General features: G+C 48.1%; 1 protein-coding gene across 13 annotated transcripts; it reads right to left on the reverse strand.

Annotated features, from left to right (window-relative positions):
* Positions 1–4925: 4925 nt before the first annotated feature.
* Positions 4926–26320, reverse strand: EXOC7 (exocyst complex component 7). 13 transcript variants are annotated; one of them, XM_065852053.2, is made up of 22 exons: positions 26136–26319; positions 25368–25433; positions 24074–24258; positions 23289–23394; positions 22559–22781; positions 20748–20915; positions 19730–19741; positions 14791–14883; positions 13728–13796; positions 12242–12387; positions 11763–11915; positions 11018–11116; positions 10374–10436; positions 10021–10087; positions 9292–9330; positions 8178–8243; positions 7330–7450; positions 6814–6909; positions 6459–6522; positions 5892–5933; positions 5586–5719; positions 4926–5175 (listed from the first exon to the last, which is right to left on the reverse strand). In XM_065852053.2, exons 1-22 carry the CDS (start codon positions 26193–26195, stop codon positions 5073–5075), a joined length of 2175 nt encoding a protein of 724 aa, XP_065708125.1. In that variant the 5' UTR covers positions 26196–26319; the 3' UTR covers positions 4926–5072. The 13 variants fall into 13 exon arrangements, with proteins under 13 accessions (XP_065708125.1, XP_065708126.1, XP_071672911.1 ...); XM_065852054.2 differs by lacking the exon at positions 19730–19741; XM_071816810.1 differs by lacking the exon at positions 14791–14883 and having other exon boundaries at positions 26136–26318.
* Positions 26321–26898: the final 578 nt, after the last annotated feature.

Here is a 26898-nt window from a genome sequence, read left to right on the forward strand (position 1 = left end):
GACTCACACATGTCCTGCTCTAAGTGCTGCGAAGGCCCCACGAGGTGCTGAGCCCCATGAGGTGCTGAGCCCCATGACCACCAGCAGCCAAGGGTTTTATTTAAAGACCAATCATTTTGCGATCTGAAGAGCATCACTGGAATAGGATCGATTAACGCTTTCAAAAATGCTGCAGCAGGGCAGAGCCAGAGGAGGTGATGAAAACAGCTGCAACAGGCTGCACTGAGCATCCCTGGGATGCTCAGGGCTGTGCCCCAGCAGCACCAAGCACCCGTGAAGATCAGGTCTCTATAAATAGTCATTACAGAGGGTATAAATCTGTCTGTGCAGATTTCCCTCCGTGTGGCACGCCCATGGCAGGATGGGGACGGGATGTAGGAGGTTATTTCTATCTGGGTCCCTGGCTCTCTCTGGGGTTCTGCTCCACGGTCCAGGTTCCAACACAGCCCTGCTCCTCTCCATCCCTCCCAGCGCTTGGCCTTTCTTCCTGGGAAGATTTGGGCTGTCAAATAGTTGTTTTCCCCCACTTAGTGTTATTACAACCAGATCTTCCTGTCCCCACACAGAAGGTCATAAATCAGCCACTACCTCACATCAATAACCATTATATTTAGTCTAGGCCTGCTCACAGCATAAGTCACAGGGACCGAGCGTATAAACAGCTCCATTACTTACATCTGCATTTATCTCCCTTGCTCAACCCTTCCAGCCAGGGAAAACACAAATCAGCCATGCAAATGCAGCCAAAAGCCTCATCTTCCTCCCACCCTGATCTGCCTCTGCTCAGAGAGCCACGGGATGGGGACAGTGTCCCAGCACCTCTGCATTCCCCAAGGACAGGGGTCCCTGTGCTGGCACAGCTAGGGGTGCAGCATCTGCTGTCCCTTCATGCCATGGCAGAGGACACGCCAACCCTGCTCCCCCCAGACCTGTTTTGTTTCTTCCCCTTCATGCCCAGCTGCATCCACAGATCTCAACCTGAGATGCTGCAGGGCATCGTGGTGCCAGTCGCTGGGTCACACCAGGGGAAGCCCCACAGAGTCAACACTCAATTTTTAGCCCTGGTTGTTCTCCTTCATGTAGAGTTGAGTTCCCAGAAAGTTTGGGAGCTGCTCCCGAGTTCATCTTTTTATAGCGTTCACAAGAAAATAAAAATAACCATCTCATGCATATACAAACTAGCCAGCAAACCTCCATCCATGGATTATGCTCTGGTGAGGGGCTCAAAATACATCTTTTCTTTTTTGGGTGGTGGGGGGGGGGAAGGAACTGGTGTGATTCCCAGGTATCTTATCTCACCACACGACAAGAGCTGGGGTGTCAGGAGGAAGGAGCCAAAAGGAGGAGCAAACCTCTGGGGCTGCACTGGGGCTGCTGCTGCTCTGGCTACTGATGCTCAGCGTGACCCAGCACACATGCCTAGGGGACCGGTGGGGAGCAGGACCAGGCACAGGGCAGCCAGATGCACCCCGAACTCTTTGCCCAGCCCTGAGGAGGCTCCTGGTACCACTGTGGGAAAAGCCAGGGCCACAGCCTGGCCACCAACCTCTCAACCCCCAGGCTGGGGGACAACTCTGAGCAGCAGAGCTGGGTCTCTGGGGACCTGCTTCTTGCAGAAGAAAAGGGGACAGGTCACCTCTCCAAAACACACACAATGCAACACCACCAGTAGCTGTTGCCCCTCAGCTTGGCTTTGCCACAGGAAGCTGCTCATTTTGCAGCTTCTGAGGAGCCCCAAAATTGCTGGTCCCCATGCCAGGGGGGGGTGACAAACCCCTTTTGCAGCCCCAACATAACAGTCATTGCCAAGCAAGCCACAAGGGCAGATAGCACAGCCAGACCCTGCCACATGTCCCCCCCACCTGCCCCCTGCAGCAAAAGCAATGGGGCTCCAGCCCCAAGCCCCTGGGAATCAGAGACATGTCCCCCAGAGCAGAACAGGAGGCAGGGGGGGAGTGTTACACCCCACAGGAACCCTGTAGGGAGGAAGCAGTGGGGAGGGCAGAAGGGACTCAGCCCCAGTGCCATGGGGCAGCCCCACGTCGGGTTTGTGGCCCCTTCCCACAGTCGTGGCATGACCCGCAGCTCTGTGCTCAGCTCATAGAGTGGGGGTGTGTGAAGCGCTCAGCCGTAAGAGAGTAACAGGGATGGTGCTGGCTGCCATGATCACTTGTATTTGATGTGTTGCAAAAACATTCCTTACCATAAAAAGCCAAGGAGCACGCGGAGCCATTCCTCAGCGCTGCACAGCATTGGATGCTACTTGGACACTTGAGGTCAGCCTGAAGGGGGTGAACAGGTCCCCCCGCTCCCAGCCCAGGAAGGGGTGGCTCTGCCCAAAGCGTGCTGCTGCTCCCAGAGCAGCTCCAGCTGTTGCAGAGGCAGGCTGGCAGGGCTGGGAACCCATCCACCTGCACAGGTTCCTTCCTTACGCAGGGCAGAGGCAGGAGGTGCAGGAAGAGTTAGAGCCCGGGTGAGCTGGAGGCTGGATAGAGAAACAGGGACTGGGTGGCTCCTCTTTCCCTTTAACTCAGGGAAAATGAGGGTCTTGGGCTCCCACCTAAGGTTCATACGCCTGAGAGCAGCAGAGGCCACCTCTTTCCTTGGTTACTCGCCACCTCCAGCTTCTCCTCGCCGCATGGCTGCCACTAAGCCAGGCTCTCCCCAGAGCATCCTCTCACCCCTCCTCCTTCCCCCAGATGTGGCCAGAGCATCTCTGGGGTAGAAAACAACTCAGCCAACTTCTAGTGCTGGTAAGAGGGAGACCAAAAGGGGAGCAGGACATTCCGTATCCTGTTCTCTGACTGCATCTCCTCATGCTGAGCCGGACCAGCTTCTCATCAGCCCCAGACTAGTAACAGCTTTCCTGGGGAAACGGGCTGAGAGCAAATCGCAGAGGTGCCTCTTTCAGATTAGGCCACACAGAGGTGTTCCCAAAGCCTCCAGAGAACACAATGTGGTGCTATCCCAGACCCTGCAGGATTTCATGTTTTCTTTGAGCTCTGGTTAGCTCAGGAGCAGCAGCACAGGGAGGGTATCAGCTCCTGCACTAAAGCTCAGATGCTCTGGAAAGGCTCCAAGCAAAGCTCGCCCTTCCTGGCTGTGCCTGCCACCATTCCAGGTTAATCTCTTCACCCCAGGATCAGCTACAATAAAATATGTTTTACAGTCTCAGCCTGAGCACATCAACAAGTTCCACCTGCTTTCCTGGAAAAAGAAATTCAGATCAGACCCCTGCTGTGGCAAAAACAGATCCAGAAAGATGGAATCCAGCTCCATCTGGTCGATGTCAGTGTGTGTATCCAGGAGGCTCAACATCGCACATAGCACAAGCCAGCAGTGCTTTGCTTATGCTTAAAAAACACTCTGTCCAGCAGCTGCCAACCTTCGAGAGGCTCTTGATGCTGAAAGAGAAGAATGGCCAGCACCAAAATCTCTGGTTGCCTCAAGTATTTGAGATCTGAAAGCAGGATACGAGTGGTTTAGATAGGTCAGAGCACTGTGAAAAACATCCCATCTGTGGAAAGTACAACCCAGACGAGCATCTGGGTCTGCCACAGGATCTGCCTTGTCATCCAGGCTCTAACATCCAACTCCCATGTGACATGTGGAAAGACAGGTTGTCACCTCCCTGCTCTCTGCCACGCGGCCTCTCTTATCCACCAGCACCAGACCCTTCCCAAGATGTGCAGCCCTGATGTCCTCACAGAACAGCCCCCCTCACCACTGCAACATTCACGGAGCAGCAACCCTGCTAGGAAAAGAGGCAGAGTTGGTGGATACACAACAGCAGAAGGGTTAAAACGCAGCTCTCCACCCTGCTGCTGCTTGTTCTCACTCCACAGTTCATGCCCAGGTCTGCCTGGTCTGTCTGCAGTGCCCCAAACAGCAACACAACCACTGCAGCTCTTCCACTGCTGGGTTAATTCCACCAGCACACACTCACGCATGTAAACGTGGGCTTAGGTGAATAATGGATTTGCTCCAAATTGTAAAGCAGCAGCTATTGTGAGCACTCCTGGCTCTATGGAAACTCTGTATTTTCAGGTGTTCCCTTGCACAAATAATGACCAAGATCACATTAATAGAGCAAGCAGCAGGAACAAGCAAGGTGAGAGGAGGAGGTGCCTGGCCAGAGACCACAGAAACACATATATGCTTCAAAGTTCTGAAAGGCCTTGCTGCAAAGATATCCCAGTGCAGGTCCTGTAGCAAAGCCCATCAGCATCACTCCAAGACACACAGGAGAGCTGCACTTGTTTCTCAAGTGATGCACATGGGTTAAATGAAGGGATCAGACTTTGCTGCTTGCAGGGAAGAGATGCATCAGATTTAAAAGACAGGAAACAAACTAAAACAGGGATAGGCAGAAGGTGATCTGTAGAAATGGGTATGGAAACACTTCCACCCAATCTGCCTCTGGTCACCATGGAGCTCCCTCTGGTTTCACAGCTGTCACGATTCCAGGCTGCCACAGTGTTCCTATCGTGGTCTCATGGAGGACAGGGAACTGCCACGGGACAGTTCTGAAGCTTTGGGGTAAAACATTCCCTGTATATAACTAGACTGCAGGCCTGGCAGGCATCACCATACCCCAGAATCCACATCTCATCCTATCATTGAAGTAAGTTAAGAGTAACAATGGGAAAATCCTTTGGGATCCTACAGAATTGAGATCCCCAAAACGTATTATGGAAGCACAGGCAGCACCATTTGGAGCTTACAGCCTCCTGTTCTACACACAAGAACAGTACACACAAGGTTTTCACGTGGGTTTTTTTTACATACCATGTCTGCTGTACAAAGCATGAACATTTATACCCAGGCCTGAAGATGCACAATCACAAGGTCCCACACAGCAGCACAGTGGCCATCTAGAGACTTTGCTCTAGATCCACAGAAGCAGGCAAAGACAGCCATGAGGGTAGTGTTTCCACAGGTTTATAAATCTGATAAATACAAGTATAACACCCTGCCCACCACAATGGGGCAGAAGAGAAGGGAGTCCCAAAGGTTGCCGAAGGAGTGCCAACTTGTACTTGGCAGCTGCAGAGTACACAACAGCTGGAGATTCATGCTGATGTGTCAAACAGCTTCTCGATCATCTCCCCAACCTGGTCCACCTGGTATTTGATGTACTTCTCAGGGTTCTTGGTGAAGGGCACGTTGCCATATCTGCAAAGGAAGACAACATCCAGGTGACAAATGACTGGAATGCCAAGAGACCCACTGGCTCCTCCTCTGCCACAAATCGGCTCCACTCCAGCACGTTCCACTTGAATCTGACACGGGGTCTTGTGGGGAGCAAGTGACCTGGTTACAGCTGGTCTCCTGAGGTTTGCACAAACAGCCCAGGGTGGCTCAGAGTTTTGTGCTAGCTAGAACATTTGCACTCACCCTGACCAAGGAATCAGGGTGACAGGAGACATTCACAACTAGTACAGTTCAGCTTGGCGATGTTTTAGTGTGTCAGGCTGAGAAGCTAAGGCAGGACAGCAGAAAAATGCCTCAGCTTGGGCTACTCTAGAGTCCAAAGACCTCAGTAAATCCAAATAGAAGAGGACAACACTGGAAGAAGTCATCACCTGTTTAAGAAGGCACCGTAGGTCTCTTTCACAATGTGTTTCTGTGCCCGGCGGATTTTGTCCCGTTGCTCCACGTCTGGGATTGCCCAGGCCTTCTGGATCTTGCACAGCTCCTCCAGCCCATCATTAAAACCCTGTCCACAGTAAATCTCAGTGAGTGTCCAGTCTGCAATCTCACCGTTTTTTAATGAGTCTGATGTCTTCCACCACTGATTAGCAGACAGACAGATCCCCTCCTTAAGCTGCTTGGTCTGCCTGTCCCAATGAACAAAGGGATGTTTTTTACATCATTTACCACCTCCTTACCTTAAAGCGCTCCTTTATCATCTGCCTCTCCTTATCCTTGAGCTGCAAAACGGAAGAAAAGAATTTTATTTCATGTCCAGAAACAAATTTCAAACAGTGTTTGCCCACAGCTCCCCATCCAACCTAAATAATATCCTACCTACTTGGCTTAAATCCCCTCTCTTAAAGCAGGGCAAGAAAGCTGCAGCGAGCAGCACACTCCACATTCAGCAATTGGCTTTCATCTGAGGTAGATTTAACAAGGGTAATTTTCAGCCAGAACAGACATAAAAATAGACTTTTTTATGCTTCTAGCCCTTTCTAGGGGAAGGTCTCTGTAAATCCAAAATAGAAGCATCTGCCCAGGTGAAAAATATATGATTGAAGGCAGAGATGAAAAGACTTGTATGAATGTGGGGCAGGGGAGGTTAGAAGGCAGTGCTGCTCTTCATCTTGTCCCAGCCACAGTATTCACTCTGCAGAGCAATATTGGCACAAGATATAAAGAACGTTTCTGGGAATTTTTGAACATTACAAAGGACAAGATGCTTCCAGCAATCTCAAAACCATCCTTGTCCATCCTCTCACCTTCACTCCTGGCTGAAAGACAGGCAGGTTTCTCTCTGAGATGTACTCTGTGACCTTCAACCAACTGTATTTGAAATGAGATAGGAAAGAGGCAAAGAGAAAGAGTTATGTCTCACCAGAAAAATCTATGTCTTCATCCCTGACCCAAGGGCCACCCCAGACAATACATAGCCCAAAACTTTCCACAGTGACCTCTTCCCAAGTTAGATTAACTGCCTGGAAACCAAAATACTTGGCTTTGGTTTTAGACAAGGTTCTGGTTTAGGCTAATCTCTCCCACTGCTCCAGCAGCATAAGCTCCCAAGGAGCTTTCAAACTGACATAAGTAAGTGAAGAGCAGAGGACACTGTCTGACCTGCGCTGGTAGGTCTGGATCTGCTGTTCGATGAGCTCCCGGTAAGACCTCTCAGCTGTCTTCTGTGTCACAGCTACCAACTGGATCAGCTCAGACCTGAAAGAACAGAACACCTGCAGAAGCACATGAGCCATCTGCTCTCAGGGCTGCTAGCAGGATGGTAACATTTCAAGCCCCAACAAGAAGATCTTTCCAATAAACAGGACCTTGAAATGCATACATTGGGAGACAAAAGCTACTCCAAGTTACTTTCCAAAGCCATGCCCTCAGTCTTCCCAAGATGAAAGGTTTCTCTGCAACCTAAGGAAGGCCATCTCTGATGCTTTTATCTTCCACTCTTGTGCAATGCGATGTTTATAATGGTGCAAAGGTTTCAAATGGGCAGTTTCAAGAATGGAAGATAGAGTAGAGATGAGACAAGCCAGCAAGCAAATGCAATCAATACAGAGCCCTGCTCCAAAACCATGCTTAGAATCAGCCTGCACTGCAGGGATATCTACCTGGATACACACTTACTTTTCCAGAGATTTCAGAATGTAGTTGTAGTTGTTGTGCAGAAAAATGGCACTCAAAGCTGGGTCTTCATAAACCTTGGATTTACTAAGAAGGTTAAGCTGCAAGTTGCCCAGCACTTTGCCTAAAATAGGGAGAAAGAGAGGACTAAAAGTTTTGCACTGAAACTTCTTGTGATTGACAATCCAAACTGAGTGCTCTGTACTGTTGCTATGGGCCCACAGCAAAGCTAACAGCACAGCCCCAATGGCATGTACAGAGAAGGGTACAACCACATGTACTTAACAATTCTATGAGCCTTAGGCACATCTTATCTCAGGAAGTCACCAAAACCTGGCTGTGAACTAATACCTTTGTTGCAAGCGGCAATACCGTTGCCTGCTGTGTTCAGAACAGGTCCCAGGACCATTATGGGCAATCAGACTCAGCCTGACCACGAAACAGGCTCAGATTCCAAAGAATCTGATGGACCTGATTCTCACTGTATCTGTACAAGGAAGCACTGTGAACTCATCTCACTATCTCACTATAAAACGCAAGATTTTTAGAGCCCCTTTGGCAGCTGGGAGCTTCTGTGGGGCTGGAGGTGCAAAGCACCAGGTCAGAATAGTTTGAGACAACTGATGACAACAGCTCTGCAGCACAGTGAGCTGCTGCACTGTGTTCTGTCCTGTCCAGCTGCGACAGCCTTAAACTCTCACTTTGACACCTTATCTATCCCTCCCATCAGACTCCAGCTCAAACACAGAAAGGTCACATGGAATAAGAAATACAGCCTGTGCTCTTCACCCAAGAATGAGCCAAGTGAAGGACAGGGAACAGGGCAGCAACGGGTTGGTGTGAATACTCACAGATGTAGGTGCTCAGCAGTCGTCTGCTGAACTCCGAGCTGTAACTGCTAGCTGAAGAGCTGGTCTCTGAAAAGAGAAGAGCCTTAGGCCAGTTAACATGCCACAAGGAAGCAGGGTATGGGTGGTCAGCCTGTCTCTATTCAAACAAGCCTCATCTCTGTTGCTATGGAATTAGCGCAGAGCTCCCACGGACAGAGAAATTATCTCCTGGCTGCAGTGCCAATTGTCAGCGGCTTATCCAGGGTGAGTGTGGAAGAGCTCTGCGCCCCTCAGCCCTTGTATCTGCAACAAGTGCTGAGCACCCCTGCAGAAATCTCTCCTTTTCTTCCTAGTGCTCAGAGGATAGAGTCTTGATCTGGAATACAGTCATTAAACACATCTTCCATGTCCTTTCCCCCACCACCCAAAAAGGCTTTGTAAGCACTAGAAATTTGCGATCAGAGAACAAATAAGCCAGAGCTGTTAAGAGCAGGCACACAACAGGAATTGAAACAAGGAGAAGGGCTCTGGGAAGTTTCAGCCATCCCCATGGTTGCTGCGAGGGCCTGCTTTGCTCCGTACGAGGGACTGTGCCAGCTTGGGAGCCTGCCTGTACAAGCAACGACTCCAGGCTGGCACATGTTCCTCTGTCTATGCATAAGAGGCGGTTTTCTAACCTCAAGGGCTTGTGGGCATGGGTCCCACAGGACATGTGGGTGGCTACCTCCTCCTCCCCTGACCAGAGAGTTTGGCAGCCAGTCCTAGCTCGGGTGGTCTGAGTTCAGAAGCACCCCATGGGAAAGGCCTCGAGGCTCCTGTTGCTGGGAGCTGGACAATGAGGAGCAGAGCACACACGGGATGAAGCATGACACCAGCTGGGCAATTTGCTGTCCGTGCCAAAGAGATTCAGCGCCACAGCTTTAGCCTGTTCCAGCTCATGTGGCATCCCTCACTGTCTGCTGGTGACAAGCCCTCCCTATTCTCTCCAACCCATTGGCAAGAGTTACTTGCCCTCCCCTTTTTTCCTTTTCAATTATGTGTTAACTTATTTACCACTCCTGAAGGATAGAGAATTAACATACATCACCAGAGTCCAAGGCAATATGACCAGGTATGTGTGGGTAAGTCTGCTTACCTCTGTGATCTAAAGGAATATTGTATGTGTCCCCAAGAACTACAAAGATTAGGCAGAGCAGAGAGAAAAGGGGAGGGAGGAAAGAGAAAAAGAAACGCAAAGTGCAAAAAGACAGGTTAGAGACCACCATCCCTTTGAGAACAAAGCAGATATTAACACAGAGCAGCCACAGCTACACATGAGAGCAGGCAGGAGTCCCTTCAAGGCCACAAATGGAGCTGGAGATCACAGAGGAGAGGCAGAGTCTAACCAGAGTCCCAGCTTGAGCACAGCTACATGCTGAGAAGAATATTATTGCTGCTGCTGTTATAGTCTGACCAGAAGATGTGGCAGAGAAGGGCAGCACAGCCTAAACTAAAGCTGACTCAGCTGGACCAGCCACCCTCACTCCAGTACAGTCACAAGGGACCAGCCCAGTGCCAGATCTAAAGCTCAACGACCAAGGCATCCTCCTCTCCTGATACCACAAAGTCCATAAGCAATAAACACCATTCTAAGGGTATGTGGTAGGAGCAAGTGTGGGAAGGCGGATGTGGAAACTCTCTGCATCCCCTGGAGTTCTCCAGATAACCAACTATGTGGTCATGGCAGATCGGAGGACAAGACAAACCACAGGGTGAAGGACAGGAGAAGAACAAGCTCATAGTGCATGTGGAGGTTTGATCTTTTTAGGGGAAACATCCAGACAATTTGGGGAAGGAACTGCATGCCCAAGCAAACCCCATGTACCTTGCGATGCCAGCATGGCACCCGCTGTCTCCTGAAAATCCAACAATTGCTGTAGGAAAAGGATGGCCTGGAAGCAAGGGAGGGAGGTTATGAGTAACCAACATCACTTCTCCTATCTCTGCTATTAAGAGCCTTCAAGAAACAAACCACTACACTCCTTTGAGTTGCTGGGTTTTACCCACACAGTCACATCATGGCTTAGCAAGGGTAACTAGCTAATCCCTCCATGGAAGCCAGTTAATTGCCCTTCCAAAACTAAGACAGCTTAACTTAAGAAATTTCCCTACTGCTCTTTTTAAAACCATTTCAGAAGTTGTTTTTCACAAAGGATGGTTCAACTCTTTATCACATACATTACTGGTGAGTTCATGAACTGTCCCATCTTTTGGCATATTATATTCCTTGTCCGGATCATTCTAAGAAGGGAAGAGAAAAACATAAGGTAAGCATGTAAGGAAATTAAAGTCATCTGCAAGACAACTGCTGCTGCAAGTGAGCTGTAGGCTTGTCTATCATCCTCTCTCAACATCTTCAGACCCGGTGCTCGCAGTGCCATCTCCTGGCGCTCAGAACAGTAGCTCAGAACCACAAGGGTTCAGTTCAGCATGTGAACATCAAATGTTCAGCTCACCTACCAGGCAGTGCATTCACAGTTCAATCTGAGTCCTCCAAAATTTCTGAAGCCAGCAATTTTTCTTTCTTTTTAAATAGGATTAAATTCTGAGATTGACTTGACATCTGCAGAGGCCTGGAAGCTCATGGCAATTTATTTGTAGTATGCCCATTAAAGGTCTTAGGCAGAGACCTCCTGTATTTGAAATCAGCACCACGCATTTGGTATTCAAGGCAAAGTGATGCAGTAAGCACAGGCCTGCTTTAGATTCAGAAGCTATGTGGCCTCATGGAAAGCAGAAAGCTAAGCTGGGTGTGCTGCTCAGCAAACCCCTCTGCCAAGTCTACTGCTCTTGCTAAGAGAGAACATTGAGGAGAATCCTACCTTAATGTTGTCTGCAAACTCTTCCAGTGCCTTCGCACCGGTGGTCTCCATGGAAGTGATCAGCCCCGGCAGTTTGTTCTTAGTGCCTGCTGCAGTTCCCTGGAATAGTCCCGTATCAGAGATCAGAGAGGGAAAACAGCGTCCGAACTTTCATTCAGCACCTACCCTCCCCGATCCTCTAGCCCAGCATCTCATTCTCAGTTCTCCATCTGCCAGGAGAATATTTAAAACACCATCAACAACATGTGAAATTCCGCATTCCTCAGCCAGTCAGGATGGAAAGATGTTGTGACCCTAATGGTTACCAGAACATTTCCTCTAATGCAGTACCTGATACAGGAGGTTGGTGCATCACAGTCACCAGTTGGAAGCAGATGGAAAGGTCATATTTGATACCTGGAGAAGCTTGTGGCATAGTCTAAGTAGGCTGTCCTCAGAGCAGCCCGTCTTCCAGAATTCAGCAAGCAGAATCTAAACTAAGCTCAGAGATGAAACACGCTGTATACAACAAATTAATGTAGATGGTCCATCACCAGGTCACGTCTTGAACTGAAAAGAATTGCTTGAGATGCCAAGTTGCTGGTTTGCCACCACAGAAAGGAGCAAGCTGCATTTGTGTCACTTCCAGTCCATGCTGGAGGGCAGAAGCTACACATCTTTCTTCAAAGACACTGTGATCATCCCTTTCAAAAAGTTCTCCAGACAACCCAAGCCACAGGACCCTCTCCAGTCCCATAACGCTTACCTGCAAGACCTGGTCAAATTCTGGCTTCATCTGTTTGAGATGTTTAAGGATGGGGAAGATAGTGAGCACAGCCGAATAGTCGTGTCGGATGATGGCTTTTCGGGCAGCTGAGACAATGTTGTCGCCCTCCATGATCAAGTTATCTAACGACTCCTGCAACAAAGCCAGAGAGTCAGAAGGAAGCAGGACGGCTTTTGCCCAAGCAGCACAAGGGGCTCAATGCAGGACACCCGTTAATTATGCTAATTTAGGTGACGGGTCATTTCTGTTATCCAGTGAGAGACTCTGAGTAAATGTTCTCCAGTGCCTGTGCAGGCCCCTGTTCCCTGCAGAGGTCCTGTAGGAAAGTCCTAGCACTCGTGGTTGGCTTGGGCACCCACAGCAGGTGGTGGAATCCAAATCCTCACAATGAAGAGGAAGGGAAAAAGACCTTGCGTATGCCTTTTACAAAAGAAGCCAAGCAGAGAGGCTCAACTGACCTGGATGAGAGAATCAAAGGTCTTCTTCTGGTGGTGCTCCGGGACGATTTCTGTCAGGAGCTGGTATTCGCTCTGGGCCAGTTTGACAAAGGCACTAACGCAGTGAATGTATGCATCGATCTCGATGTCGAAGACGTCATCCCTCCCTGTAAGGGCAAGATGGCTTTAAGAGAGAATAAAATTCACACTGAGCTTCCAGCAGCTCTGTCCACTCCAAGGCTTTGGTTTACACAAGGAGCACAAGGTTCCTCTGGAAAAGGTGATTCTGGCTTTACACCCATCCTTGTGTGAGAACAAGAGTCATCTTTTCACCAAACCTGTCCCCTGGGTTTGTGCATGGGAAGCTCTGCGTACCCTGCAGGAGGGAACATCAACTGCAGCTCAGGAAATGGGCTCTTTCAGCTCTTTCCAGCCTCCTGACAGAAGGCAAGTTTGGAGCTCTTCTGGGATACAGGCTAAATTTAATCAAGGGCTTGAACACCGAGTACTAAACTCAGGAAGGTCTGAGGTGAATTATTCAACATCTCTGCTTGTATTTTTAGAATTCCTTATCTCCATCTGCCATGCAGATGAAGAACATCCATTTTGCATCACCCTTTCTGGGAAATCAAGGCTGTCCTGGTAGGCAGTGTCTTCCCACAGGCAGAAACAAAAGATAAAAAACAGGTAGATGAACACTGAAATCCTGCGAAGCAGGAATATCAACACAGCTAGGTGAGCTATCTGCCACACAACGTTGCATCTGAATGCAAATATTGGAGTTCTAGCTTACGAATATCTCAAAGATCCAGTAAAGAACCTACGTGGTAGGCGTGAGAAGTGCTGGTGTGACACAAGGGCCCACAGCAACTCACACCAACCACCAGCTGGATGGGTCAGCGGGACAGACAAACAGATTCACACCATCCTGCATTACTCAGATCCCTGTAGTAACTACTACAAGACAGCAAGATTACACACAGACTTGCTCCAAGCCACAGGCTGCTGCTCCTTCCCTCCTCCCAGCAACAGCTGCATCTTTGGATGGAGAAAGAATCAGTTCTTCCCTACACTGACAGGTCCCCCCTCAGGTTGATTTTTTAAAAGGTTATAGTCAGCAGGGGACAGACAAACGTGACGTGGTTTCACAGACTGCCTATGGTGGACAGTGACCCACTGTATCGCATGCTGCACGTGATCCCTTCCCTGTCTGCTTCGATTCAGCGCCGAACAAGCCAGTAGCTTCCTATAGGGAAGTGTCCCTCAGCAAGGTGGCCACCAGTCATTGCTTGGACAAAGCTGGGGTTCCCTGTTTGAGGGCTTGGGGTACGTGTGATTAGTAGGAGTGAATTCTACTGAGAAGAGCCAGAGCTTCATAGCCAGAGAAGGCCAATGCTCCAGGACTGCCCATGCAGATGAACAGCCGCTGGCTACAGAACTACTGTGACACATGCTGAAAAGAAGGGATGTTAGCCAGCTTGTTATGAAGTGACAACATGGTACTTACCCGCAGCTGGCCCACGCTTGTCGCTCAGGGTATCGCAAAGGTGTTTAACTCGTAAGTCATGCTCATGACCTAGTGAGATGTCAGCCGGCACAAACAGAAGGCGCAATTTATCCAGGGCGGTTACAGCATGGATGCTCACACTGGCTGGAAGCTGCTTCAAGCTTGGCTTATTTGATCTGATGGACACTTTTTTCCCTAGACAGTCCCAGGAATGCTACCTGACCAAATCCCTTTGTTGGGCTATGTAGCAGTAGCAACCCTTTGAAACCTGATGAGAAGCGCGAGTTGAGTCATTTGTTGGGCCACAGGAGTCCCTTGAACCTCCTGCCATAAGTTCTGAATTGGATAGCAGGCACCAGAAGTCCAATTCGTATGCACAGCCATTACAAATCCAAACTCAAAGCCCATCTCCTGTTCAGCACTGAGAATTTTTTCCCCCCAAATGAGTGATTTAGTCACCATCTGGAATTTAGTAGACTACAATGCAGGTGCTGAAGAGATCTGCTTTGGAAGCCTACAGAGCAGGAGACAGAAAGGTCTTACAGATGCTTTGAAGCAAGTCACCTCTTCTCCCTTATCTGGTACAACATCTATGAGCAGAGGAGAGGTGATTATGGAAGATGACCATTTACGTAGGTCTCCACAGAGAAAATGTTCCGGCATGATGCACTGAGCTAGCTGTGGTCTGACACTTCAGCATCAGGTTTGGAAAGGTCACTAGGAAACTGAGTATCTCCAAGTCCAGGCAAAAATGAAAAGAGAACAGAAACACCACAAGCAGATGTCATCAGAGCAGAGCTTCCATTAGCCAGGTGGCTACGGTGGGTCAGCTGCTTGAAAGTAACATTGCTCTCCAGCTGTACTCATGTTTATGGAGACTTTGATATTCAGACACAAAATTCAGAGAAGTAATTTGGCCTTCCAGCACCTCCTTGGTTCCCCAAGGATAGCTGTACCTATCCATTGCTGTCCACCAAAAACTAGGCTAATGGAAGTCCCACCTGGAAAAGCAAGGCTGATACACAGAGAAACTCAAGGGTGAAGTAGCTAGAGCTGTGATTACCTTCCATAGGAATGAGGTTAGAGGCCCCCTTTTTCCCATCTAGACCATGCTGAGAGTACTGTTTCAGAAGGTTCTGAGCCTTACGGATCGTGCCTGTCACCAGAGCCAGAGAGAAGAGACAAGAAGACCTAGAAAATGAGTGAAAGAAAACAAACCCAGAACACCAGCCCTCCACCAGCAAGCCACCTGGGCCCAGCAAGAGGATGCTGGGCACCCATGAGCATGCTCAGTGCAGGAACACAAACGCCAAACTGATGTCCAAGTGTGCGGATACAAGGGCATTTCCAGACTCTTTTCCTGCTTTGGTGGGGGGAGGGCAGGAATTCCAGTCAGGGTTACAGAATCAGAGAGTGCTCAGATCAGTTTGGTGAGGTGGGATGGCTGGGTGAGAAAACACGATCAGAGGAGGGAAGCAACAAAGCACCCTCCCCTGTAAGGGTTTTATTTAAACTGGTGCTTCGCATCCAAGCATACCAGGTTTGTTGTGTCCCTCAGCTGCAGGAGCAGGGCTTTGCAGTACAGACAACTTCTGTCCAGCAGCACACTCCCTGCTCCCCAGAGCCACAATCACAGCCACTGAGAGCTGCAGAAAAAGGTGCCCTTCCCAGGGGTATTTTCTGAGCATGCTCAATATAGACCCATCAGAAGCCCCACAGCCAAGCCAAGGAATGATCTCTGACATTACAGGAAGCAATAAAAGGGTGACAACCTCTGGGCTCGAGAGAGCAATCGCAGCAGCAATTCCCATCACAGCAATCATAGAATAATAGATGCTGCCCACCCATGCCTAACTCGTATTAAGTCACCCTAATCCCCAAGACATTTATCTTCTAAGGAACTGCAAATCAATTAAAACCATGGAAAAAAAAAAAACCACTGGGTTAAAAGATTTATACTTAACACACAAAAAACAGACAGAAGGGAACAAAAACCAATGCTGGATATACAGCTAGAAAGCACAAAACAATGCGTTAATGTGACAACTGGAGACTAAGCACTGTTTCCACATTAAAAGGTTAGTCGTCATGCAACAAGCTACAATTATCACAATCACATGGACACCCTCTCTCACAGCAGAATTTTGCAGTTGCCTGCGCAACAGGGAACAAAGTTTTGGGAAGGTAGAAAGAGTTTCTACAGGAGACCCAGATGAAACCAGTAAATGAAGAGAGATCTGAGAAATAAAAATGCTGCTGCCAAAATTAAGAATTGTTCTTTTGCTTTAAAGTAATAAATACTTCAAGCACGTAGAAAATCTCTACTTCTACCAGTGACTGTGAGCCACAGCACAGCCTGGAAATGAGTGTGGGCTGCCCAAATGCTAAGGACTGTGACCCTGATGGGAAACCCACACACTGCTGTGGAATAGCACCCCAGGGTGCAGGATGGCTTCATCCCGTAAAGCAATATACGGCAGGGGGAAGGAGACTTCACATCCCCCAGACAAGGCATCTCTAATGGGGAAAAACAAGGATAGCAAAAGTTCCCACTGAATTACCAAGCTGCCTTAACCTGGTGCACTTGCTAATTAACAGAACATGGTTCCTAATGTGTCCTGTTTCACTGGCAGCATTTTTCTTCTACCAGTTCAGAGTGTTCTTAAATCACTTAGTGAAGAAAAAAAAAAAATAATTTTCATAAAACATTCTTCTAGCAGGAAAAACTCCCCTCTAGACCCACACCAGGGAGGTGGGAAGACTAAACACTCTTGCTGTGCTGATGCATTTGATTGTAGCTTTTGCCACATGATCAAATGAGAGGGCTCTGCCACTTCTTCCCGATACTCTTCACACTTCACACTTCCACTATATCATTAGCTACTTTCAGAAATCTTAAGAGTTTGGGCACAATAGTAAGTTCCTCTGAGCAAGCAAGGTGTAGCAAGTTCTGGAGATGCACTGAGCTCTTTCTTCCTGCTCTTACCATGGCCCAGCTGCTGCAGAGCAGCTCAACCCAGGTACTGTTCTTCTACCAGTTCTTGCATCTTTCCCACTTGCTTTCAAGCATCCAGGGGAAGGAAAAAGAGGGTAAATGGGTGTGAAAAACAAGCAGACAGTTGAACTGCTGCTGCTGTGAATAGGATTTCACTTCACAGGTATGTGGTGTGTGTCTCCACAGCCCACCCTGACAGCTGCTGCTCAGATGAGAGCAAAAACTACCTCTGCTGCGTTTTATTTGAGTAAGCACAATTACCCGTGTTTACAATGACACACACCGAGCTTCACAGGCATCACTCCAGTGCTGCTGTATCCCCCCTACTTGGCATTGCAATTAGGCTTTAATGGATTCCAGTGGAAGCCAAATGCTTTTGTTCCATGATTGTTTTCCCCTGTTAGGCAGCTCACAAACCAAATGGGATGGCATTTCAGCTACTAATGAAATCATCACATCCAAGCCAGGCAGTGATCAATACGGGAAGTGGGAAGCAGGAACAGGATCTTTATCCCGCCACACACAGACTCCACAGCCTGCCTTCAGGTAGTACCTCGAGGCTAGGTAAACTGGAAAAGGGCTTGAAAAGAAACCTCCAAACCCCCCCCAAAAGTCAAAAAATCACCTGACACTTTTGCTCCTGTGGCCCAGTTATTAATTTAAGTAGCTTTTGGGCATGTATGAGGCACAGTCTTCCAAGTCTACATTGTGCTCCTGTTTCTCTATTCCACTAGAGAGTTTTCTAACCAAGCAGATGGGCAATGCATCCTCTTCTGAAGCACCAGCTGCTGGAGTCCATACAAAACTGGCTAAAACTCCCTGGCTTTTGCTCGTAGGCAGCCAGGCCGGGTGCCCCACGAGCATCTTCTGTCCCTGTCCTCCCCGGTAATCCAGAGCTTCTGAGCTGCTCTCAAGCCAACAGAAGTGCGCTGGGTCTGCAGGCATCACAAAGAAGCAACTACCTTAATATTTTATGTGCATTTGTTTGCAGCAGGCTGATTTGGGAACCTGAATACACTTGCCTTCTGAGACAGGCTGCTGACATTTCAAACAGAAAACTACTAGGAAAAAAAAAAGCCCACAGAGCATTTCATCAGCGCAACTTGCCAAGTCAAGTTGCTGTTAAGAGAAGGCAACTCTGCATCTCCAGCAGCCAGACTTTCAACTGCATGCTGTAACAACATGAGATGGTACAGAGTACACCAACAAATGAAACAATAATGAAGAGATGAAGACCCTCTGAAACAATACATAGACATGTATTAATAGTATGTTCTCCAAAATCCAACATAGCACTGGGAGAGAGGGGGGTTTTCTGCCTTGTTACCCTGTCCCTAATGCCTCACCTTCCCTTTAGCTATAGCCTCTCTTGCTCTTTACTTTGTGGGTAAACAGGTCATAGCACATCAGATTTAGTTTGTTATTTATCCCTCGCAACAGGTTAAAGTGTGCATTGGGGTGTGCGCTGGGATATTCTTCCTTAAGGACTACGGAAATCAACTCACTTGTTGGAATGATAAGAAAACGCCAGGTCTGAAACACTTTTGGTTGGACTGGACTTTACTTACCGAAGCAATAGCACAGAAGAAGGAAAAAAAAAAAATCTTTGTCCATAATTGAACAAAGCCTAAAATCAGGGGAATTAAACACTGAGATGAATATTGCTACTGTGTCAGAAGGTGTTAGACCTCCACTTCATGAGCTGTCCTTGAAAGCTGATAGAACTGCAGAAAAAACAGTGAATCTCTGCTCAAAGACTATTTTTCCCATATTTAATTTCACTTTAGTACAATTTAGTAGCCAAAAAGACGGTCAGTGTATGAGGTTTAACCACCCCCATTCTTAAAGATCTACAGTCTGGTTCTCTGTACTTGTTCACAGAAGACTGGAGACAAATTAGCCACTACTTTTTCTTGAGATGATTCAAAATGCTCTTTCCTTCAGACACTGTCAGCTCTAAGTGCATTCAGACTGTGCTCTGTGCTTCTACCTGGCCCATCTCACAAACTCCAGTTGACCTGGACAAAGAGAGGCAAAAATCTTCTGGCAAATCTACAGCAGAGACATTCATTGTGACAAGTAATTTTGGATGCTCAAATGCATCCATTTTGTAGGATCCTCATTTGTAAGGAACAAATGCTCAAGGGCTCCTTTCTCTACTTTCTATGTGAACATCCAAGATCTGAGACACAGTAAAAAAAAATTCTAGAGATTTTTTTTAAATCTACCTTTGTCCCTGAGTAGTTAGTTACAGCACAGGGAAGATGTTGCCATTTGCCAGGCTGCTCAGAAACATTGGCCAACCATGCAGACTTCACAGCAACCAAAAGCCAGCGATCTTTTCCGTATCAGGTGATAACTGGGAACTGTGGACCAGATTTGAAGCATCCACAACCCAAGTTGCTCATGGCTCAGTTACAGATCCCCACCTGGCATCTTTCCAGTAGAGAAAAATGAAAATAAATAATTTTTACCTATTGTAATCATGCTCTTGGGTAGAAGCCACTGTTCAGGAGCTGAACATGAGTGACCGCCATCATGCTTAGCAGCAATTTTAAACACTGTTTTTCTGCCATCTGCAGCATAGCTAGTTCTCCTTTGCGGGAGGATACTGTCCTTACATGTCTCCTGACACTGGAGACAAATTATTATGCAAGTAACTAACTGCCAAACTCCAAAGGAAAGCCAAGTGTGAGGTGAGACATCTCCTTGTCAGGGGAAAACCCACTGAAATGCAGAGAGTGACAGCACTCCCCAGTTGCAACTTGTGTATCAGCTCTCAGGAACAGCTCCAGGGCACAGCAGAAATGGCACAGATTGATTTTAAAAGATCAGAGGGGTGATCTCTGGATGTCACAGCCTTCTCCAGGCAGTTCTCCCTCTCCAAATATCCCAGGCACACCCTCTGCTTTAGCAAGAAGAGGTCCAGCAAAGCCTCTCCACACACAGAAGTAAAGAGAGAGAGCGAGCACCAGGGCCAGCACACGCACACATAGACACACATTACCTGGGATGAGGACTGCATTCACATCAGGGTTATAAAAATAAACACAACAGAATTAAAATGGGTATTTACTTTCCTCCCTTTGCCCACCCCATCCATTCCCTACCCACATTTCTTACTATTTTCCTGAACCCAGTAAAAGCATTTGGACAACACACACACAAAAAACCACTGGGGTAGCAGAGTATTTGCCAGGCAAATACAGAGAAATACAAACTTTTCTGACTTCCATCATTATTACAGCATGCTATGATACACAGAGGTAAAATATTGCTGTGCTCTCCTGGCTGTGCTCCCACTAGATGGCACATTTCAGAGACGGGAACTCCAGTTCTGCGCTCTGTACACCAGAGTGACTGGTCTCAATAGCTACAAAAAATGCAGCAAAACTCCATTATGAGGAGAGGTGGAATAACCCACCAGTCACATTCATGACTCTTGAAGAGATAGATCAAGGCAACAGCTTTAACAGTCCTTCCAGAAGTCAGAAAATTTCAGATGTTATTTCTGAAGGCATCTACCTAGTCCCCATCTCAGCCCCTGATGAGCTCCTTATTTCCTAGCACAAGAATTTATTCATAAAACACATCACTTTAATAATTGGTTATCAGATCTGAGTTTCATCTTGCTGTGGCACAGGCTATATTCCATATTCCAAGGCTGAGGACAGGTGTTCTCAGATCATATCCTTTTACAGCCCTCTCAGGTCTCTTTTTACTTCACTCCTTTGTTAAGGCAACAGCCTTTTCTCTCCCTGTACACAAGACCCCTCTCCTCCCTTTACAGAACCCAAAGAATAGACCTGGTGACTTGACAAAGGGAGACAGAAAATGTCTTTACTCTCATTGCTGAATTCAGGGCAGAGAAGAGGTGCTTATCTCTGAAATAACACCCCTACTCCTGTCCTAAAAGCACACCTCAGACACAGAGGCTACCCCAGCAGTGAGAGGGCCTGCAGATACGCATTCAATACTCAGACAAGTGGATGGACAAGACAGAGATCCCCCTTGCAGGGACTCACCTGGTCTCTTGATCGGTTTTTTGGTGGGGGTGTCCTTCCTTTTGTTCTGAATGGCAGGGGAATAGGGCACCCCCGAGGAGGAGCTGCTCTTACGGAAGTGGTCTTTCAGCCCCTTGATGGAGCGGTCGAGCTGGACTGAGCGGATTTGGAAGTAAACAGTCATGAAATCTAAGGAGACAAAGTAGAAGCAAGATTGTAAGCAAAACGGGAACACTAAATGTTTAAATAAACCTTTCCTGAAACACTCTGTGCCCCTAAGGGGACTTAGTAGTGTAGATGTAGGACTCAAAGTAAGCGGTTTTCTCTCCCAGAGCCTCTCCCATTTTCTCCAAAAACTTTCTTCCTTTCACAGAATCACAGAATTGGCTAGGTTGGAAAAGACCTCAGAGATCATCAAGTCCAACCCTTGGTCCAACTTCAGCCCATTTACTAGATCATGGCACTAAGAGCCATGTCCAATCTCAGTTTAAAAACCTCCAGGGACGGTGAGTCCAGCACCTCCCTGGGCAGCCATTCCAATGCCTGATCACTCTCTCCGTAAAGAACTTCTTCCTAATATCCAGCCTAAACTTCCCCTGGCAGAGTTTAAGCCCATGCCCCCTTGTCCTATTGCTAACTGCCAGGGAGAAGAGACCAGTTCCCACCTGGCTATAACTTCCCTTCAGGTAGTTACAGAGAGCGATGAGGTCACCCTGCAGTATTCATCCCATCTCTCCCATTAAGGAGATTAAATTAAGCCTGTGCATCACTACCAAGAGCACATCAGCTGTAGAACTGATGGGAGACGTTGAACAATTCAAGTGCTCAGTTTCTTCATGAGATACTTTACACACTTCCCTGGATTCAGGGCACTCAGGAACTAAATGAGGTGTCCATCATTTGAAAGCAAATAAAACTGGCTAAACAAAATACGCTATATAAGCTTGAGTTGCCTTTGATCATGGCAAAATTCTTAAGGAGCTTTCAAAGATGTTCGTCGTGCTTGGTAAGCACAGTAATCCCCACTCAGAAGCCAATCATTGAGGTGGGGGATGATTTCAGGAGCTGTATGTGAAAGTACAGGATTCCTGTAACAAGTCTGCAAAGTCATTCACTCCCAAAGGAAAAGTTAAGGGTTATATAGAGTTAATAAAATTTACATAGAGTATAAAGCTATAGGCAGATTTTGACGCTGCAGAGAAGCAGAGACACATACTGACTGAAGAAAGTCTTCTGTGCTGCTTTCCCTGCACCCTCGGTCACATTTAATGCAAAAAGTTGTGTTCATAGTGCCCGAAAAGGAATAAGCGACCTGTGGCTTGCACGTTTATAATACCTGAGCACTAGATAGTTGCAGCTCCATCAGAAGGCATTAGAGAGGCAAGTTACATGGATTTCTGCTACAGGACAGACTATGCATTACGTTAATTTGTACTTTATTTACACAGCTTTTACTCTCAACATATCCAGCAGCAGATCATTTTATTCAACTGAAAAACTACACTTGAGTCTTACGACAAATGCTGAAAAACCAAACCAAAACAAACACGATCTCAAGATGATTGAAAGCAGACTGAACTACTCACCTGAAAGGAGCCACTAAGGCAGTCCCTAGTTTTGCTAGCGCTGGTAGCTACCAATAGCAGCACTACTCAAGGTTTATTAGTCACAGCAGCACCTGAGCAGGGGCTTCACGGAGGAAGGAGTGTGATCTACAAGCCAAGCTGTGCAGTGCTACACAACCCCAAACACCCTGCTTTTGCTCTCAACCACACACAAGCAGCGGTTGGAGAGCACTCACCTAATATAAAACAACATGCAGCACTACAAACCTTGATTCCTGCCGTTTTCCACCAGCCAGCCAGAAATGCGGATGATGTCGTGCAGGACACTCTCTGGGAGATGCTCCAGAGACATCTCCTCCTGTGTCTCCATTTCATCATCCCCGCTGATGAGGTCCAGGATGAGGATGGGTGGAACCGGCTTGGTGTGTCGTGTCATCAAGCTGCGAAACTCAGATTCCAGAGACTCCTTACCCCTCTCAAAGAGGGATTTCTGGCACAAAACAGAAGGACAGAGGAGCACAGGGCTTCTGTAATCACCCACAAGTATTTCTACACAAGAACATATTTTCTGAAGTGTTTCTAACCACTGTCAAGTGGTTTGTGACTCAAGCTCCAGCAACACCTGTAACTAAGAGACTTTTAAAGTGAATTAAATAAAAAAAACGCTTGGGAGTTGCTCAGTTTTCAAGTGGGATTTAAACACATCTCCCACGCTGCTCAAGCAGTTGAAGGGTTGGCAAGAGCTAATCAGGAGGACATTAAATGAGCTCCACCACACGTGCAAGATATGCTTTCAGGAGTGCAGTGCATGAAGAGAGCAAAACACCACGAGCAGAAATGCTGCTGAGTGTAGACTTAAACAGAAGCCAAACCAATTGTTTCTTCAGCTGTGCCCACACACCTTTTTAAGGAGGCAGCAAGCAGCTGCCAGAGGAGAAGTAGCAGGGTTGCGTCTGTTCCTGTCTCACCCATGCCAGGTTCCAGACCCACAACCTACCACACGGTTTAACTCCGGGCTGTCTGGACTGTTGTCCTGGAAGTATTCCACCGCCTTCTGGATTTTGTCCATGCAATTCAAGTATTCCTCCAGCCTCCCAGTGGGGCTGAAAATAAAACCAAAAATAAAATCAGTACCCCAAGAAGAAAGAAGGTACTAAGAAAACACCAGACCAAACTCAGGATAAAAAGAGCAAATAAAATTTCAGTTCCCTTTTCTTCAACTAGGAAGGGATCACGGGACTCCCTTTTGCCTCCACTCAGTGCCACAGTAGAACACCCAGTCCACACAGCAGGTGCAGAAGTACCTGTGATTGAGCAGCACACAACTACCAGCCTTGCCTTCCTCTCCCAGTCAGCCAATAATGGAAAGGCAGAGGAAGCTGCACATCCCACCCCAGACAACAGCTATCCCAACACCCTCCCGCAGACTGAAAGGGGTTCCAGAACAGTTCCGCTTCATCCTGGATGCAGCAACATCAAAAGGGCAGGAAAAACCTCTGGGAAAAGGGTGAAGGAAAGAAAAGAAGCCACCAATGCTCATGAGATTCATACGGCAACATGTCTGCAAAACCTGGAAGAGATGGTACTGCAGAGCTCAAGAAGACTTAACCCTCTCGGGGTTGCTGAAGGTCACATCAGGAGCTTTGCTGTGGAGCGATGGTGGGGAAAGTGTGGGAAGGGTACAAGGAACATTATGATGAGCATGTGGAGTCAGCTCCCCTGCCTCTGTCCCAAAGACCAATATGATGAAGCTCCCCAGCAAGATCCAGCTGCTCAACTCACCCTTCCTTTATGATCTTCTCTGTGTCCTTAGCCACATGGTAGTAACTGATGACATGATCCAAACAGGACAAGGTCTTCTCCACATTCTCTTGCAAGCGCTGCAGGTTCTCCGTCTGTTTGTGGACAGGGATGATGGAGTTCTCCAACTTCATCAAACGACTTTCAAAGGAGGAGAGGATAGAAACCTACACGCCAAGAGAGAAACAGCGCTGAGGACATCCTTCCACATGGATTCATGCAGTAGGGGAGCAGTTAGAACAAGGCAATCAAGGACCTTCAGGTCCCAGCTTCTCATTTTGGACTCTGCTACTAATTTGCCATGGCTCCTTAGGTGGGCTGTTTAATCCCTCTATGTCCTAATTTCTATTAATAATCACAAAACAGACCACCTGCCATATAGAGATAAGCCAAACTTGAATTAAAGGTTTCTAAAGTGTGAGGATAATGTTTCAAGCAGTACTAAGGAGGACCAAAATGTTATTTGACAGCAAAAAAACAAATCCACAGGGACTGCCTGGAGGTGCTCCAGATAAAACAAGCCACAAAAGCGTAAACCAGCGGCCACTTTCCTCCATATCACTAAGACCCACATGAGATGCACGACATGAAGGCACAGGACCTGTTTAGTGTGAACCTTCTTTTCCATCATAGACATATAGTCATTAAAAGGGACTGTCACATCGCTTCCGAAAGGTAGAAAAATCTTAGTAAGCTCATAAAGGGCACTTTAATGTCATCTCTTCTAGGCCAAAATTAAATTCTTTCAAGACTCACTCTCATGTTTTCCACGCTCTTCTGGGGTGTCTATGACATTCTTAAAGCACTGAGCCCCAAACTGAACACAGTACACCAGCTGAGGGCTTACAAGCAATTAAAGCACAATAATTACTTTCTACCTCTTAAACAGAACACTCTCAAAATAAAACTCCAAATGAGACCTAACTTCATGAAGCAACAACTTGACGCTGTTGCACAAACTAGTCTGGGGTCCATTAATGCCTCTTCCCAAGAGAGAGGACAGGCTGTAAAGAGACTATGAGATGAGCCCAACAGCTCATTTGAGCCCACACTCCCCCACAAGAGAAGTTTAGTACTAAAACATCCATCAGTTTTCTACTTTGCCCAGTCACTGAAGTGTAAAACACAGATGCAGAGCAAGCGGTTCATTACTCCGCATTCCTCAGATGGGCACAATGACAGCCTTGAAAACAGATTTTCCTAAAAAAAAAGAAAAAAAAGAAAAGGGGGTAAACCCTGGTCCAACATTAGGGCTGAACTTCAAGGACCACCTTACCATGTTCTTTGTAAGCTGGTCACTCTTCTCAAGGCTCTCTTTGATAAAGGACAGAGTTTCTTCTTCCTGCCAGTAGGATGAAAACACAGTCTGCAATTATGAAGAGTAAGCATTTAAGGCACTAAACATTACATGCAGGTTTTTACATGTCCTGCTAAACATTGCAGCAAACCAAGTCTGATACTGAGGCCACATTTTAATAAGCCACCTCCTAGCAGCAATCACAGCAACTGGCCCAAGCTGAGAGGTACATAACACAGTGACTGAGGTTTTTATGAATTACTCTGGTACCCCAAGCCCATGAGCCTTAGCACACTCAAGTGACAGCACAGTATGATATTAGCACTTTTATCACAAGGACACACTGGTTCAGACCACGTTTCCCTGCCATAACACAAGCATCAGACAAGCACCATCCCACCAATTGCCATGAACTCAAGTGGCCAACACGAACTGACCACCAAAGCCTGTTTTTGAGTCATCAAAGCCTGGAGATGGAGGGGAAACAGCAGCCTGCTGCTCACAGGAGCCCCCAGAAGCCATCAGGCCACAGAGGAGGAAACAGAGAGCAGAGACACGCTTTGACCCTGAAAACCAGGGCTACCCAGGGGTGCTGCCAGACTCGGAGCGGGGTGAGCAGGCCCGCAGAGCACCCCGGGCCGCTCCCGGGGCCGGCGGGGACGGCAGCTCCCGGCCCCGTCTCCCAGGCAACGAGCTGGGCCTGCGGGCCCCGGCCGTGCCTGCAGCGGGTTTCCAGCCCAGCCACACCTGCTTGAGCTTGCCCTCGATCTCCCTCCTGCGGGCCGACACCTCTTCGGTGGGGATCATCCTGTCGCGGGGCGCCGAGGCCGCGCTCCGCCGCTCAGTCCCGCTGCGAACACCGCCTCCCACCCCTCGTCTACCGCCGCGGCGCCATCTTGGGAGCGGCAAGATGCACCACGCATGCGCAACCGGACCAGCGGCCATTCAGGGAGCGGCCTCCGCTTAAGTAGGGGCCGGGAGGGCACGGGCCGGGCGGCGCATGCGCTGTTGGGCCCCGGGAGAGACGCGCGGGCACAGCAGTTGTGGTGGCGGCCATGTTGGGGTCCTGAGGCGGATTCCAGTGTGGTAGCGCCTTTTCCTCAGGGCAGGGCGGGCTCCACAAGCCCGACATCCCCGGCACGGCCTGGGGGAGAGCAGCCGCTCCAACCCCAATGTCAGCGACGTCCCCACCTGTCCTGAGGGGGTGTCCAAAGCCACCCAGCTTTCTCACCTGCTGAGCTGCTGGGGTGGCCGTGCCCAGGCTGCACACCTTGGGAGAGAAACAAGGTGTGGAGGAAGATTACAGGGTTTTAAGCCCAAGGAAATGAAATAAAATAAATTTCAACATGAATTATGGAAATGTAGGCATTTGCAGGAATGCAAGTCACTCCGCCTCTGTTCTGCATCTATTCTCCAGAAAGAAAGGCTACACCACAGGGAATCATGGGATCACAGAATGGTGTGGGTTGAAGGGACCTTCCCAGCTCCCCCAGTGCCACCCCTGCCATGA

This window comes from Patagioenas fasciata, chromosome 18 (assembly GCF_037038585.1).
Source record: "Patagioenas fasciata isolate bPatFas1 chromosome 18, bPatFas1.hap1, whole genome shotgun sequence".
Classification (NCBI taxonomy): domain Eukaryota; kingdom Metazoa; phylum Chordata; class Aves; order Columbiformes; family Columbidae; genus Patagioenas; species Patagioenas fasciata.

What these genes read in the sequence shown, in the direction of transcription:
- EXOC7 (XM_065852053.2), bottom strand. Translation starts at nt 26,195, where the DNA reads ATGATCCCCACCGAAGAGGTGTCGGCCCGCAGGAGGGAGATCGAGGGC. An exon ending in TCGAGGGCAAGCTCAAGCAG is followed by an intron (nt 25,434 to 26,135) that starts GTGTGGCTGGGC and finishes TCCTACTGGCAG; the next exon opens with GAAGAAGAAACTCTGTCCTT. An exon ending in ACCAGCTTACAAAGAACATG is followed by an intron (nt 24,259 to 25,367) that starts GTAAGGTGGTCC and finishes CTTGGCGTGTAG; the next exon opens with GTTTCTATCCTCTCCTCCTT.